Source organism: Neophocaena asiaeorientalis, unplaced genomic scaffold (assembly GCF_003031525.2).
Source record: "Neophocaena asiaeorientalis asiaeorientalis breed wild unplaced genomic scaffold, Neophocaena_asiaeorientalis_V1.1 scaffold152, whole genome shotgun sequence".
In the NCBI taxonomy this organism is placed as follows: domain Eukaryota; kingdom Metazoa; phylum Chordata; class Mammalia; order Artiodactyla; family Phocoenidae; genus Neophocaena; species Neophocaena asiaeorientalis.
The window spans coordinates 74,898-87,970 of record NW_020185338.1 but is presented as its reverse complement, the minus strand read 5'-3'; the positions used below and the strand labels follow the sequence as shown (position 1 = coordinate 87,970).

General features: G+C 57.0%; 1 protein-coding gene across 1 annotated transcript in view; it reads right to left on the bottom strand.

The window, feature by feature from the left end:
- The window catches only part of ITPK1 (inositol-tetrakisphosphate 1-kinase), a 122,334-nt gene that overhangs the window by 57,603 nt on the left and 51,658 nt on the right, over positions 1-13,073 (bottom strand). Inside the window, exon 3 of the mRNA XM_024736274.1 lies at positions 11,521-11,646. Coding sequence (XP_024592042.1) covers positions 11,521-11,646 — 126 coding nt within the window. The remainder of the gene's footprint in view (positions 1-11,520; positions 11,647-13,073) is intronic.

Below are 13,073 nucleotides of genomic sequence, written 5' to 3'. Positions count from 1 at the left end.
AAAAACAACAGGATGAGGACGCGATTGCTAGGGTCCCGGCACTCTCCGATTCTCTGCAACTTGGCCAAATTCAACCGATTAGAAACACCTCCCGAAGTGGTGGGACATGGGCCAGCACTTGCTTGGAGGGAGTGTTATTGGCCCAACTTCTGTGGAGAGAAATTGGGCAACAGCCAAAATTAAGACTACATAAATTCAGCGTTTCTATTTCTAGCTATTTATCCCACATAATTCCATACACGTGCACACAAAGATATAGGTACAAAGATAATCGCTGCAGCATGTTTCCGAAACATGATCAGAAATGTCCTAAGTGTCTATCAGTAGAGAAATGGTTAAGAAAAGGATTTAAGGCCATTTAACGGAATACTATGCAGCCATTAAAAAGAATAAGGCAGCCTGAAGGAAGGACTGATATGAAATCATTTCCAAGAAAGATCACACAGAATAATGGCTTTGTGTGAGGACGGGAAGACCGTCTTCGCTCATGTACATGGAACTCCCCTAAAAAGGCTCTAGGCTGCTGCAGCCATGGCTGCCCCCAAGACGGGGATGCGCTGGACGGGCAGCAGGGGTGGGAAAAGGCTCCTTTAATTTGCTGCATGTGCACGGGTTACCTACGTCAGACGGCAGAGAGCCAGACGGAGGGGACATGCGCAAGGCCATGCCTACGGAATCCACCAGAACCACAGTGCATGAATAGGCTGGTTAAACTCCCTGTCCCGGGGGCAGAAGGTGGGAGAAACACTGGAGCGTTTGGGGAGCTTCTTGGGAGCAGAACGCCAGCAATAACGCCCCCACTGTCCCTGCGGGTGAACAAAAGTCACAGAACCAGGGGTTCAGAAGAGACAAGAATAGGTTGGAGCAGCCAGGCGCCAGGCTCTAGAATGAACTGAATGCGACCTGTGCCACTGACGGAGCAGGGCGAAACCCCTTCCAGATGGGGGGTGGGGGGAGGGAAGCAGGGCACCTGTGGAGGCGGGGCTGGGCCCCAGCATCTTGGGTGTGTGACTTGCACACCCGCCCCAGTGTGCCCGGGTCACAGACACCCCCATCCCGTCTCCAGGCCGGATGCCACCCACGACTGTCCATCCGCATGAGTCATCTTCCCAGACGGTCTGCGGTGACACGCGCCTCGCTCAGCCATCTAGGAGAGAAAACCGGGGTCCCCGTGGGGACGACACACTGTGGTTGACAGAGCCACAATAAGTCCATGAAGAAAAGCAATCCCATCAAAGTGTAACCCTGAACGCTGAGGAAGAGGGGGCGGGGAGGAAACGGAACACTTTACCATCTGAGACAACAAACACCTTCTCCCCCGCTTCCAGGCCCCCGACTAGAACAATACCTCCCTTTCTGTCCCCAGACCTCAGCACCAAACTTATGTGTTCTCCACCTCCCGTCAGCGGGAGGCTGGCAAGGTGCCCGGTCAGGCTGAGCACCTGACAAATGTCACATGCCCTGTCACAGTGCCACGGCACTACTCAGGTCCTCAGGCAGACAGAGACCTCGGCCACACACCACCTCCGGGACTGGGGAGGGATCTGCAGGGCTGGGTGCCAGCCAGGAGAAGGCATCTCCTCACCGGCTGACACTAAACCAGGACAGGCTGGCCTTTCCACTCAGGGGTCACTGTCGGGACCAGTGGGGGTCCCAGTGGTTATGTGACCAGGTGTCACAGCCAACAGCTGAGCAAAGTGAGAAGTGGACAGGGGCTGCCTGGTCCCAGCAGCTCGGTTCCGCCCCGGCTCAGCAGCAGCCCCTCACTTCTTAAGCACCCGTCTTAACCATGCGCGCCTTCTCCACACACCTGTCCAGGTGAGCCTGGGGAGCGGCCCCTGCCTTCAGGCTGCTTCCCAGGACCCCGGCCACAGGCCGGCTCTGCCCGCCCAGCCGGGGCCACAGCCCTCCAGCCAGAGTCAGACTCCCAGTTCCCAAGGCAAGCGCAGGCGCCCGCTCCTGCCCTGCTGGGTGAGCAAGGCTACAGCCAGGACTTGGGGCACCCCAGCGCTGCTGGCGGGGAGAGAGGAGTCGTCTGGAGCCACAGCAGAGTTCACAGTGTGACGCTGAACTCTGGGACGCGGGGCCACTTGGGCCGGGGGAGGCCTGGGCGCCTCACCCCTGCACGAGGCCACCCCACCTTCCCGGCCTCCGGCCGCAGGAGAATAGAGAACAGAGACAGCTACTGCTGCCGGCCGTGACCCTGGCAATGACCCCTAGCGCTGCGACAACGGTCTCACTTCCTGCTGCACACCCTCAGCCCTCTTCGAAGCGGCAGCCAGCGCACCCTCGGTCCGCACATTCTCCCGCCACTGCTGCGCTCAGCTGCACCAGCCCATTCCAGGTCCGCAGGCCTCTGCGCCCGTCTTGCCAAGGGGCCTGGCAGACGTAGCCCCCTCGCCTGCTTCACTCCCTCCCCCTGCTCACTAGGCCTTTTAGGCCTGGCTCAAGTGTCACCTCCTCAGAGAGGTGATAACACCCTCCCTGTTATCACAGGTCTTGATTTTTCTTCTTCCTAGAACTTACCATAAATGGAGACTATGGTGCTTTTCCTCCATTTACTTGTGTTTCCTTAGCATCAACCCTGCCTCCCCTATAGCAACACACACACACACCCACACACTCACACACACCCTCACTCTCACACACTCACACACACACCCTCACTCACACCCTCACTCACACCCACCCACCCACACACTCACACACACACACTCCGTGGGGAAAGGGGCTGCATCCACCTGACCTGTCTTATTTTTTGTATCTGCGATGTCTTTTAGGATTCCTGGCACACAGCAAGTGCTCACTTAAGACTTGTAGAATGGGGCTTCCCTTGTGGCGCAGTGGTTGAGAGTCCGCCTGCCGATGCAGGGGACATGGGTTCGTGCCCCGGTCAGGAAAGATCCCACGTGCCGCGGAGCGGCTGGGCCCGTGAGCCATGGCCGCTGAGCCTGCGCGTCCGGAGCCTGTGCTCCGCAACGGGAGAGGCCACAACAGTGAGAGGCCCACGTACCGCAAAAAAAAAAAAAAAAGACTTGTGGAATGAATGACACAGTGGTTATTTGACGAATGATCTCATGGATCAATGGAGAGACTGCGAGATACTGGCCAGGTCAGGGGCTAGAAGCCAGGGAGTGTGTGAGGCCTGAGGCAGGGGGCATGGACCCCAGCCAGCGTGGGAGGGGCTCACAGAAGGTCCTTGTGGCTCACTCTGTCCGTCTCCAGAGGACGGAGGTCAGCGGAGGCCCAGCCCGTGGCCCACCAGAGCAGCTTTACTCTTGGCTGGTGAGAGACTTTGTGATTTATTACACAAAGTCAAAAGAAACCACATGGGCCTTTATCGTGGGCACACAGACCACATGGGTGGCACAGAAGCAAGTCAGGAAGTCATGGCCCCAATGAAGCCAGGAGGAGAGTGGAAGACACCTTCCTGCCGTAGATGTTCCTGAAATAAAGAACCCACGGGACTACAGACCTCTTGGTGGGAGTTCCCAATCTCCAAAACCCAGATACTGGTACTCGAGGAGCCCAACACGTCCACAGGGCCGAACTAAGGAACCCTGAAATGTGTATACACAAGTTTTCCCTATGACTTTGGGAAAATGTATTAGTAGCAAACATTAGTATTTCTAAAACCCAGAAGACCTCCAACCCTGAGCTGTGAAATGGTGACTGTCCACGCACACACAGAGGGACCACGGCCAGCGTGCCGGGTGAGCTCAGGCTTCCGCGTGGCCGTCCCTCCCACCGCCCCACCCAGTGCTGTACAAAGTCCATCTCTGCTCTGGGCAGGTAACAGGCAGGGTCATAAAGCTGTGCGTCTTCCTGGGGGGCTGGCCTCCCCCACCACAGGGAAAGGCCCTGCAGACACTCAATGGCCCTAAATGGCCCCAAGCTCCCTGGGGCAGAATGAGAGATTCACAGCCACTGCCCGCTGGCCTGGCCTGGACGCACAATGGGTGGATTGTGTGGCCACTTCCGCCATGGGAGGAGGGGCCTCGTGACCCAGGGCAGCAGTCATGGGGAGGCTGACCTCACAGCCTCCCCAGGACAGGATCTGTCCTCGGGCCAGGGCCACCAGATCTGCCCAGCTCTGCCTCCCCTGGCCTCTGCCGGCCAACATTTTATCACCGTGTGGCAGCAACGATGTCAGAGCAATGCTAGACAGTGACTGGGAACCACTGGCTCTCAACCCTCCAGGACTCCATCTGCTGCCTGCCAAAGCCCCTCCGAAGCATATCTGAAGAGAGCACAAGCCGCCTTCTTACTGACTGGCTGTAGGCAAGTGATTTAACTTCCTTGGGCCTCAGTTTTGTCACCTAAAAAAATGGGGAAGTAATTCCATCTTTCCCATGGATTGACATATAAGTATCAAATGAGACAGATACAAGATGTGGAGTGCCCAAGACAGAGAGGGCCACTTGGGATGTGCTCGGGAAACGGTGGCCTCTCCCGTAGCTCCATGGTGACGACCTGAATCATTCCCTGCTGCTCAGGGCTCTGACCCCCGCCCAGAAGGCCCACATGCCACCAGGCACTGCCCCCAAGACAGACAGAAACTCACTTAACTTTCGATAGGTTTAGATGTCATCTTCTTAATCAGATTAGAAAGCCTCCAACAACAAAAACTGTTGTTTCTTCTACTTGCCCTCTGCGCCTACAGCACACAGTACAGAGCCCCGTGCTGGCAGCTGCTCATAAACATCTGAGGTCGACAGGGTTTGAGTCAACACAGCTGTGAAATCATTTCGGAGCCAGAGGGGTCTCGGAGTAAAACGGAGCTGTGGTCTTGGAGGTGATCGCCGCTGTTCACGGCAATGGACTTTTGGATTGGGTACCACTGCTCTCAATGCCACCGTCTTCTGCTGGCATCCTGGCGTGTTCCTGGCGTGGCGGGCGGAGAAACCGAGGCCCAGGTGGGTGAGCTGGTGAGCGGTGGAGCCAGGCACAGTATCCAAAGTCCCCCTGAAGGCCACCCGGCCCTGCCTCTAAGGACAGTCCATATTTCCACCCCCCTGTCACAGAGCACAACTCTCACTTGGGGACACTTTCATAATCACTGTCTCACTGACTTCTCTAAGCACTCTCAGGTTGGCTGCAACCGACAGTCACAGATAAGGCTGCTGGACTATCGTCATGGTATGATAACAAGCCAACACAACTGAGTGGTCACTAAGTGCTCCAGCTGGGCAGAGTGTTTCACACGTGTTCTCACACGCCAGGCGCTAACAGTAAGAGTGGTGAATGCTTGCACGCACTTGGGGCCGAGGGCATCATGCATGTTAACGTGTTGAAGCGTCTTTTTTATTTTTTAGAAGAAAAGGGCCCGGTGTACTGTTTGTTCACCATGTTCGGCTCCCCGGCCTGCAGGCGGCTCCTACTTCCCTGATCCCTGCCTGGAGGAGCCGTGTGGCCACTGAAATGTTAGGAGTCCCCAGCTTGTGTCACTTTGGGGCAGAAGCTAAGAGCCAGGACAAGCTTCACTGAGGTCTCTTCCCTCGGCCACCAGGACCCGTCAGCAGCTGCCCGTCATCCGGGTCCCAGACGTGCAGCAGAGCTCAGCCAGCCCTCGGAGGGTGTGCGGTACAGGGCAGAAGGAGGCCTGTGCTGGGGCCTGGGAGCTGCTCGTTACTGCGGCGCGGCCGAGCCAATCCCCACAGAATGGAGAGGGAGGGGTCTTGCGAGTCACCCCCTCCGATGTCCTCCAGCATCTCAGGAGGACACTGGAGCCTGCAGCTACACCGCCAGGGAGCGGCGGGCCACACGCGGGCCCGCTTCCTGCCCCGGGGCCGGGCCCCAGCAGATTCTCAACTCACGCCTTGAGGATCACCAGTGCTCTGAGGGCTGGACACGTGTTAACGTACTCAGTCCCTCCACAGTCCTGGGAGGTGTGGACGACAGCTGTCCACTTTTTATAGATGAGGGAACTGAGCACATGCCAAAGGCCAGCCAGCAAGCAGTGGGGAGGCCAGCTCTGAGGCCAGGCAAGGGCTCCAGTTATCAGCGCCCAACAGTCTGGAGGAGGAAAAAGGCAAATCTGAGGGCTCTAGACATTTGCACACAGAGTATAAGGAGGGCTCCAAGGAAGACATACAAGTGTTTGACAGACATGCAGAAAGATGCTTGACATTATTAGCTGCCAGGGAATTTCTAAACCAATTCAAAACTACAAGATACCATTGCACGCCCACTAGGATGGCTAAAATCAAAGTCAGATAAGCGTCGGCAAGGATGTAGAGAGACTGGAAGCTTTATATGCGGTGGGGATCTAAAATGGTACAGCCACCAGGGAAAATAGTCTGGCGGTTCCTCAACCGACCACCTGCCCCAGCAATTCCACTCCTGGGTGTATACCCCAGAGAAATGAAAACACACGTACGCGTAAAAACATGCGCATGAATGTTTCCGACAGTGTTCTTCATGACAGGCAAAAGATGGAAACCACCGAATGTCCACCAGCTGATGACTGGACAGACACGATGCGGTCTAGCCATACACTGGAATATTATTCAGCCGTGAAGAGGAAAGAAGCACAGATTCACGGTACAACATGGATGAACCTTAAAAACATTATGCTGTGGGAAAGAAAACAGTCACAAAAGATGGTATTATCTTTTTTTTTTTTTTTTGGCCTCTACACGTGGCCTGTGAGATCTTAGTTCCCCAACCAAGGATTGAACGCGTGCCCTCGGCAGTGAAAGCGTGGAGTCCTAACCACTAGACCACCAGGGAATTCCGAAAGATGGTGTATTATACGATTCCATGCATATTAAAGTCCAGAACAGGGAAATCTATAGAGACAGAAAGTGGTGGTTGTCTATGGCTGGGGTGGGCGGGGGGTGGCAGTTAAAGGGTACAGCGTTTCTTTTTGAGGTGATGCAAATGTTCTAAAACTGACTGTAGTGATGGTTGTACACATCTGTGGATACATTAAAAACCACTGGATGGTACACTTTGAAAGAGTGAATTTACGGTATGTGCATCTCAATAAACTTGTTTTTTAAAAGGATAAGGGGTAGGGGGTAGGGAGCTGGGCTACTGAAATGCTACTTCCTTTCAGGTAATGAGGACGAAGAACCAATGTGCAAAGTGTGCGCTCTCTGCCGACATCCCCGCGGCGAGGGAAGAGCACCCTCCCAGATCCACTTCATACAACCAAACAGCTGACGGGACCCGAGAGGTGAGGGGGGCGGGGCATTGTCCTGCACGGGCCCAGGAGGGCCGGGCCGGACCGCTCAGAGGCTGGCCTGTCACGGCTGAGCAAGAACGCTCAGGGCCACAGGGGCCCTGGAGTGAGGAGGGGGCACTGCTGAGCCTCCAATGGCATGAGTCCCTCTCCATCTCAGAAAACTGCCAGGTTCCTATGACCACAGTGTCCCCACTGCTCGGAGTTCATCCTGCACTGGTAATTCCCCCTCCTAAGCAGGGCCTCTCGTTCCAGTTAAATCTGATCTTATCGCTCCCACCCTGAGCCTTCAGGATAAAGTCCAAGCCCCACAGCCTGGTGTGAAAAGCACTCTCTCCAGCCTTATGGTCCTGCAGGTCCCCACATCCGAAGGGAGGTCCACAGGCACCCAAAAGGCGGCGCTGTCTGCCTCGTGAGCCCTCCCCGCCCCCGCCCAGCTACCCACTGGAGCCACTTTCTCCCTCCCCTGACCCGCATGGGCGCCCTGCACCAGCCCCGCACCCACGACGCTCTTCCACCTCACAGACACGTAGACGTGTCTCCTACGTACCAGGCACTGTGTGCGGCAAAGGGGACACCCAGGGAGCTTGAAGCAGACGTGATCCCTGCTCCTGCTGAGCTATAACCTCCAAATGGCGAGACTGGCAGAAGCAACCAGTAGAGAATGACAAACTTCCAAACGGAGGGAAGGAAAGGTGCAAAGTTTTAAGGGCCTGGGACAGACAATGTGTCCTAAGTCAGGTAATCAGAGAGACATCCCTGAGGAAGGGACACCTGAGCTGAGAGCTGGGGGTGGGGACGAATTCCAATTAAGGGAACGTCCTGTGCAAAGGCACTGAGGTGGAAAAGAGCTCAGAGCTTGAGCATCTGCTGCAGGAGGGCCAGCAAGGCAAGGAAGGGGCGGGTGGGACAAGATGAGGCTGGGGAAGGGGGGAGGGAGGCCGCGGCCAGACTGCAGGCCTCACGGGCCACTTCAGAGGCTACCGTCTTCACTATCATCGCGATGAAAAGGTGAGAAAGTTTTTAGTCAGGATGAGCGGGGATCAGGTCTGCGCGTCTGCTAGTGCATCACCCTGGGGTCTGCGAGTGCAGTTCCTGGTTTCCCGAGGCCTCCCCTCCGGGCTGGGGGCTCCTGTGGACGGTGGTCAGCAAGCAGTGTGCCACTTCAGAGGAAGCTGTCCCTGTGGTCACACAGGGGGTCCAGGGGCCATCTGGGGGACACTTAACATCCTTCCAGCTAATGAAGATGGGGAGAAGAGGTGACAGTTTAGACTCGAACCTCCTCCTTCCGAGTTCATTCAGGGAAACCCCAGGAAGATCCACCTAGACGGCACCACCTGACTCATGGAATACAGTCACCATAACACTTCGAACAATTCTGGGGCAGCAGCAGAAGGGCCACCCCCCTCAGCCCCCGGGCCACACCTGACAGCTGGCCCTGGATGCCACAGTGAGGAGGTTCTGGTCGCTCCCCTGAAGAAGCAGCTCTAGAGGCCACGAAACCCTCTCACCACCCCAGGGGACCTCTGTCCAGGTCTGTTCCCTGATAACTGAATCTCGGGCAGAGCCTCGGCGGCACCAGGCTGTCGGCTCCACGAGAACCTTGGCGCAGAAAAACAACTGAATCATCCTGATTATTCTCCACGCCAAGCCCTCTCGAGGCCAATATTCCTTTTGGTGGGGGGGTGGGGGGAGGTGGCAGCTTGGGAGTTGATTTCTATGGCAACCAGCTTTAGTGATCTGCATAAGCTCCAGACACACAACCCCCAACCTGTCCACAAGGGCAGCCAGAAAAAAAGCATAACCTCTCAGCTCTGAGAATTCCTGTCCATCCCTGGGTCCTGGAGGTTTAATGGAAGCATCCCATGGGCAGAATGCTCTAGGGCTGTCAGAAACATCTCAGAAGCTCACCTATCTTGACCCACACAGCCCCAAGCCACTTCCCCAGGGACCCGAGTATCGCCTTTGGTGAAGGCCCTTCGAGCTGAGCCCCTTCTGGGGCAAACCACCTTTCTCTGTTTTCTTACAACAAAATGCAGAAAGGCCAGCTTTGCAAACCCAAGCCCGGGGACCTGCTTCCCAGTCTCTGAAATCTGAACGTCCTTCTGCCTCTCCTGACCCTGGGCCCCTCCCCGCACCTAAGCCCGCGCCTCCCTGTTCATGTCCCGAGAATAAATATTAAAACAGGAATCTGAAAACAACGGCACGGTCAAGGTCAAGTGTCAGTCTATGGCCTGGCTCTGAACTTGAATCTCGTATCTCGCGCAGGGTGGGAAGACCAGGTCAGCGCCGACAGCCCGGGGCCCCGTGGCAGGAGGATGGCCTGCGTGCTGCTGAGCAGGCCTCACTTCGCACCTCTCAGTCCCTCTCTCCACTGGCCCCTGCCCCTCTCCTCTCTTCTCAGGGCCTGTGCAAAGTGCAGCCTGTCACCCTTGTCCCCAAAGGATCGTGGTCTTCTCAAAAGAGGAAACATCCCGGCCTTAGCAGATATCCGCTTCATGCTCAAGCACAGACAGCAGTGAAAATTTATCCCGGAGATACTGAGGCTGGAAGGTTATCCTAAGGTCACCTCAGGCATCTGAGGGCCGGCTGCTGTGTGTGCCCTGGGTGGGACAGACTCCTGGGACCCAGCCGACACCTCCCTGGGAAACGCAGCCGGTGGCTGAAACCCTTGAAGCTGCACGTCCCCACGTGCCGCCTGACATGCTCTCCAACCTTCTCTGCACAAGAATAGGAACACAGGGGACCAAGTTCCCCTTTAGTGCTCAGCCACCACCTGCCCTGCGCCGTGGGCTGTGGGTGTGCTTGCGGGGAGCAGGGGATGGGAGGCCCCCCAGGGGTGGTTGCTCCTCCCTAACTCCCAATCCTTTATCTAAGAAAGTAATGACACAGGCAGTAGTGGTGGGAGCAGCTGTAAGAACTCAGCAAACATTAGACACTTCTACATACTCAAAGACATTTACTTCTCACAGCCACCTGCCCACCTTAAGAAGTAGGACCTAGCAGCAACCCCATTTTACAGAAGAAGAAACTGAGGCTCGAGGGGGTCATGTGATCACACTGGTATCGACCACCAACTAAGCACTGGCTGCGGCCTGAGCACCGGGTGAAGCATTTCATACGCATCGTGTTGTTTACTCTTCCCAACACGGTATGAGGTTTTCCTGGTACTAACACCATTTTACAAATAAGAAAACTGAGGCTTGGCGAGCTCACAGAGGAGCCCAAACACGCCTTTCCCCACGGCCCCCCAGCCCCATGGAAGCGGAAGAGACTTCAGGTTGCTGGCCAGGCAAAGGCCCTGCAGGGCACCACGTGTGGACAGCGCACCTCCCCACTTGTGTGGGGGAGTGGAACAGGACACCAGCAGGGCCACAAACGGGCCACCAGGGCTCATGGGAAGCAGGAATCTGCGAGAGTTGGTCAAGAAGGGGGCGAGAGCCACAGGGAAGTGAGGGAGGCTGAGGCCACCGACCCTGGACACATGGGGGAAGAAAATGCTGTCAGCAGGAGGGCTGCTATGTGGTGATGAGAGTCCCCTTTGTCCTGATAAAGAAAGACAGGACGTCAACCCTCCGGTTATCACACACTGCAAAGCGCTGGCTCGAGCATCCCTCCCACAGGGAGGCCCTCTCTCTCGGCTGCATTTTCACTGATAACGTGACCTTGTTTTTCATGACCCCTGAGCCGCTTTCCTGAGGAATGAATCATGCTCTTGTCCACAACACAGAAAACACAGGGCAAGTCAGCGGCGGCAATGGCAGCACCTCCCAAGGTGGCGGGCGGGTTACCGTGGGGTCAGGACCCAGGCTACTGGGGAAATGGGGAAGGGAGAAGGGAAAAGCCAAGAAGACTTGGTCCCAGCTCAGAGATGGGCACTCAGGGTCAAAGCCGTGAACTCGGAGAGGGGTTCTCCACCAAGGCAGGACTCAGGGGCCAAGGGCAGCCGCTCCAGTTCAAAGGCCCTTGGGGGTCCCTTTCTTCAGGGGTGGCAAGAGGGTTCCGCCCCTGTGCCAACTCAACGCCTGTGGCTGCGGCTGTGTGTCGCTGAGGACGTAAAGGCACGTGCGGACTCTGCAGTGCTCAGATCGGTAAATCAGGTCTCTAAGCGTAGAGGGCGGAGCGGGTTCCAAATATGCCCTGGTTCAATCCCGTCTCGCCTCCGACGAGACGGAGGCCCCGGCAGGGAAGTGCCCGACCACAAGCCCATGTCTTCTTGGCAGTGGCAGAGCCGTGTGTACAAGCCGTGTGTACACAGTACACGGCAAGGCAGCTCCACGGCTTTAGAAATGCACAGAACCACTCCCGGCCTTCCGCCTCACCCCTCCACGCACCTGGAACCTGTGCACCAGCTCCAGGGACTGGCTGTCGTTCTGGTCGGCTTCGAGGATGACATCGGTCAGTTTGTGGATGATGACGTCCAGGGGGCCCTGCTCCTCGATTGGCCGGCTAAGGTTCAGCTACAAGCGGGAGACACAGAGAAAAAGAACAACTTCAGCTCCTGAGCCCGCTGCCCCGTCTATGCCGTCTCCTCTGCATGTCCCCGTGGCACGGAGAGGGGGCAGGAGGAGGGCTGGCACTCGTGGGACAGGACGGGACGAATGGGATGAACTCGCTGAGGACCTGGAGCCCTTCCGGGGCAAGCCCTGTGTTTACACTTCTGTCCCCGAGCCCCAAGCGGCCCGGGACACAGAAAATACACACGTGGAATCAGGGTGACGAAGTTTCTGTGGATCAAGGGAGAGTCACTGTGAAAGCATTTACTGGCCACACTGCAGCTGCCCTACCACCCAGGTTTTTCAGGTGGGGACACCAGGGTTCAGGGAGGTCAAGTCCAATGACTGAAGTCACACGGCCAGACCTGAACTGAGATGCAAGCGGACACTCTCTCCACAAAACTACACACAGTCTCGGCAAAGCTGTGATCTGCGCGAATCTAAGAGCTGCTGCTTTGAGAGACCAGAAGCTGGCACCTCATACTGAGATCAGGGCCTATGATGACAAAGTGAGGGGGCACCGGGCTGCCTGGGGTCCCTGAGGCACGGCTCCACTGGGGGGGCGTGTTTATTTTTTCAAGAGCGTGGGGTTAGGAAGATCAGGCCCCGGGGGTAGCCAGAGCTGCTGGCTGACAGACAGTCGACATCACCTGACCACCAAGACAGGAGCACCTGCCAACAGCCGGGGCCGCCTGACACCGAGCTTCCTGACTGGCCAGATGTCTGCCGCCCGGCACGCGGCCGCCACCAGCTGCGTGGCCCGCTCCCTTGGAGGGGACGGCGCCAGCCCGGCACCTGGCTGACCCCCTGGGTGGCCTCAGCAGAGGCCGGAGACGGCCACCAGCCCCATCCCTGCCCTCAGCCCCACCCCCAGGGGGGCCTCCCTCTGGGATTCCCAGCTGTTTGTTTCAAAGTCGTTCATAAAGAAATCATGGTGACAGCTCTAGGCAGACACTGTGCTAAAAACGTATGTCCGTTCATTTCTTTTCATTTTCAAACCACACAGTGAGAAGGAATCCCACAGACACAGACTTCTGAGACCTGCCTGGGACCTCACGGTGAGAGGGCAGAGGCAGAGCTGAAGCCGGGCCTGTCCCACGCCCCATGCCTGCCCTGTGCCACGGGACGCTGTCCTCTACAGCCATGACCACCCAGCTGCCTTGTCCTCTGGCTGCTGGCCGAGTCCGGCCATTTGGAGGCACCAGCAGAAGATGGGAGAGGAGCCTGGGTGTTTGCTCCCACTGTCCCCACTGCGCAGGGCAGCCCCTCTCCCAAGACCACCACTGTCCCTAAGCTCTTCCTTCCCCTAGTCCCCTGAGGCCTGGGGTGGTGACAGCCCGCCATTCTCGGGGTGCCTCACCACCTCCCGCTGGCTCCTTTGACCCTGCCCA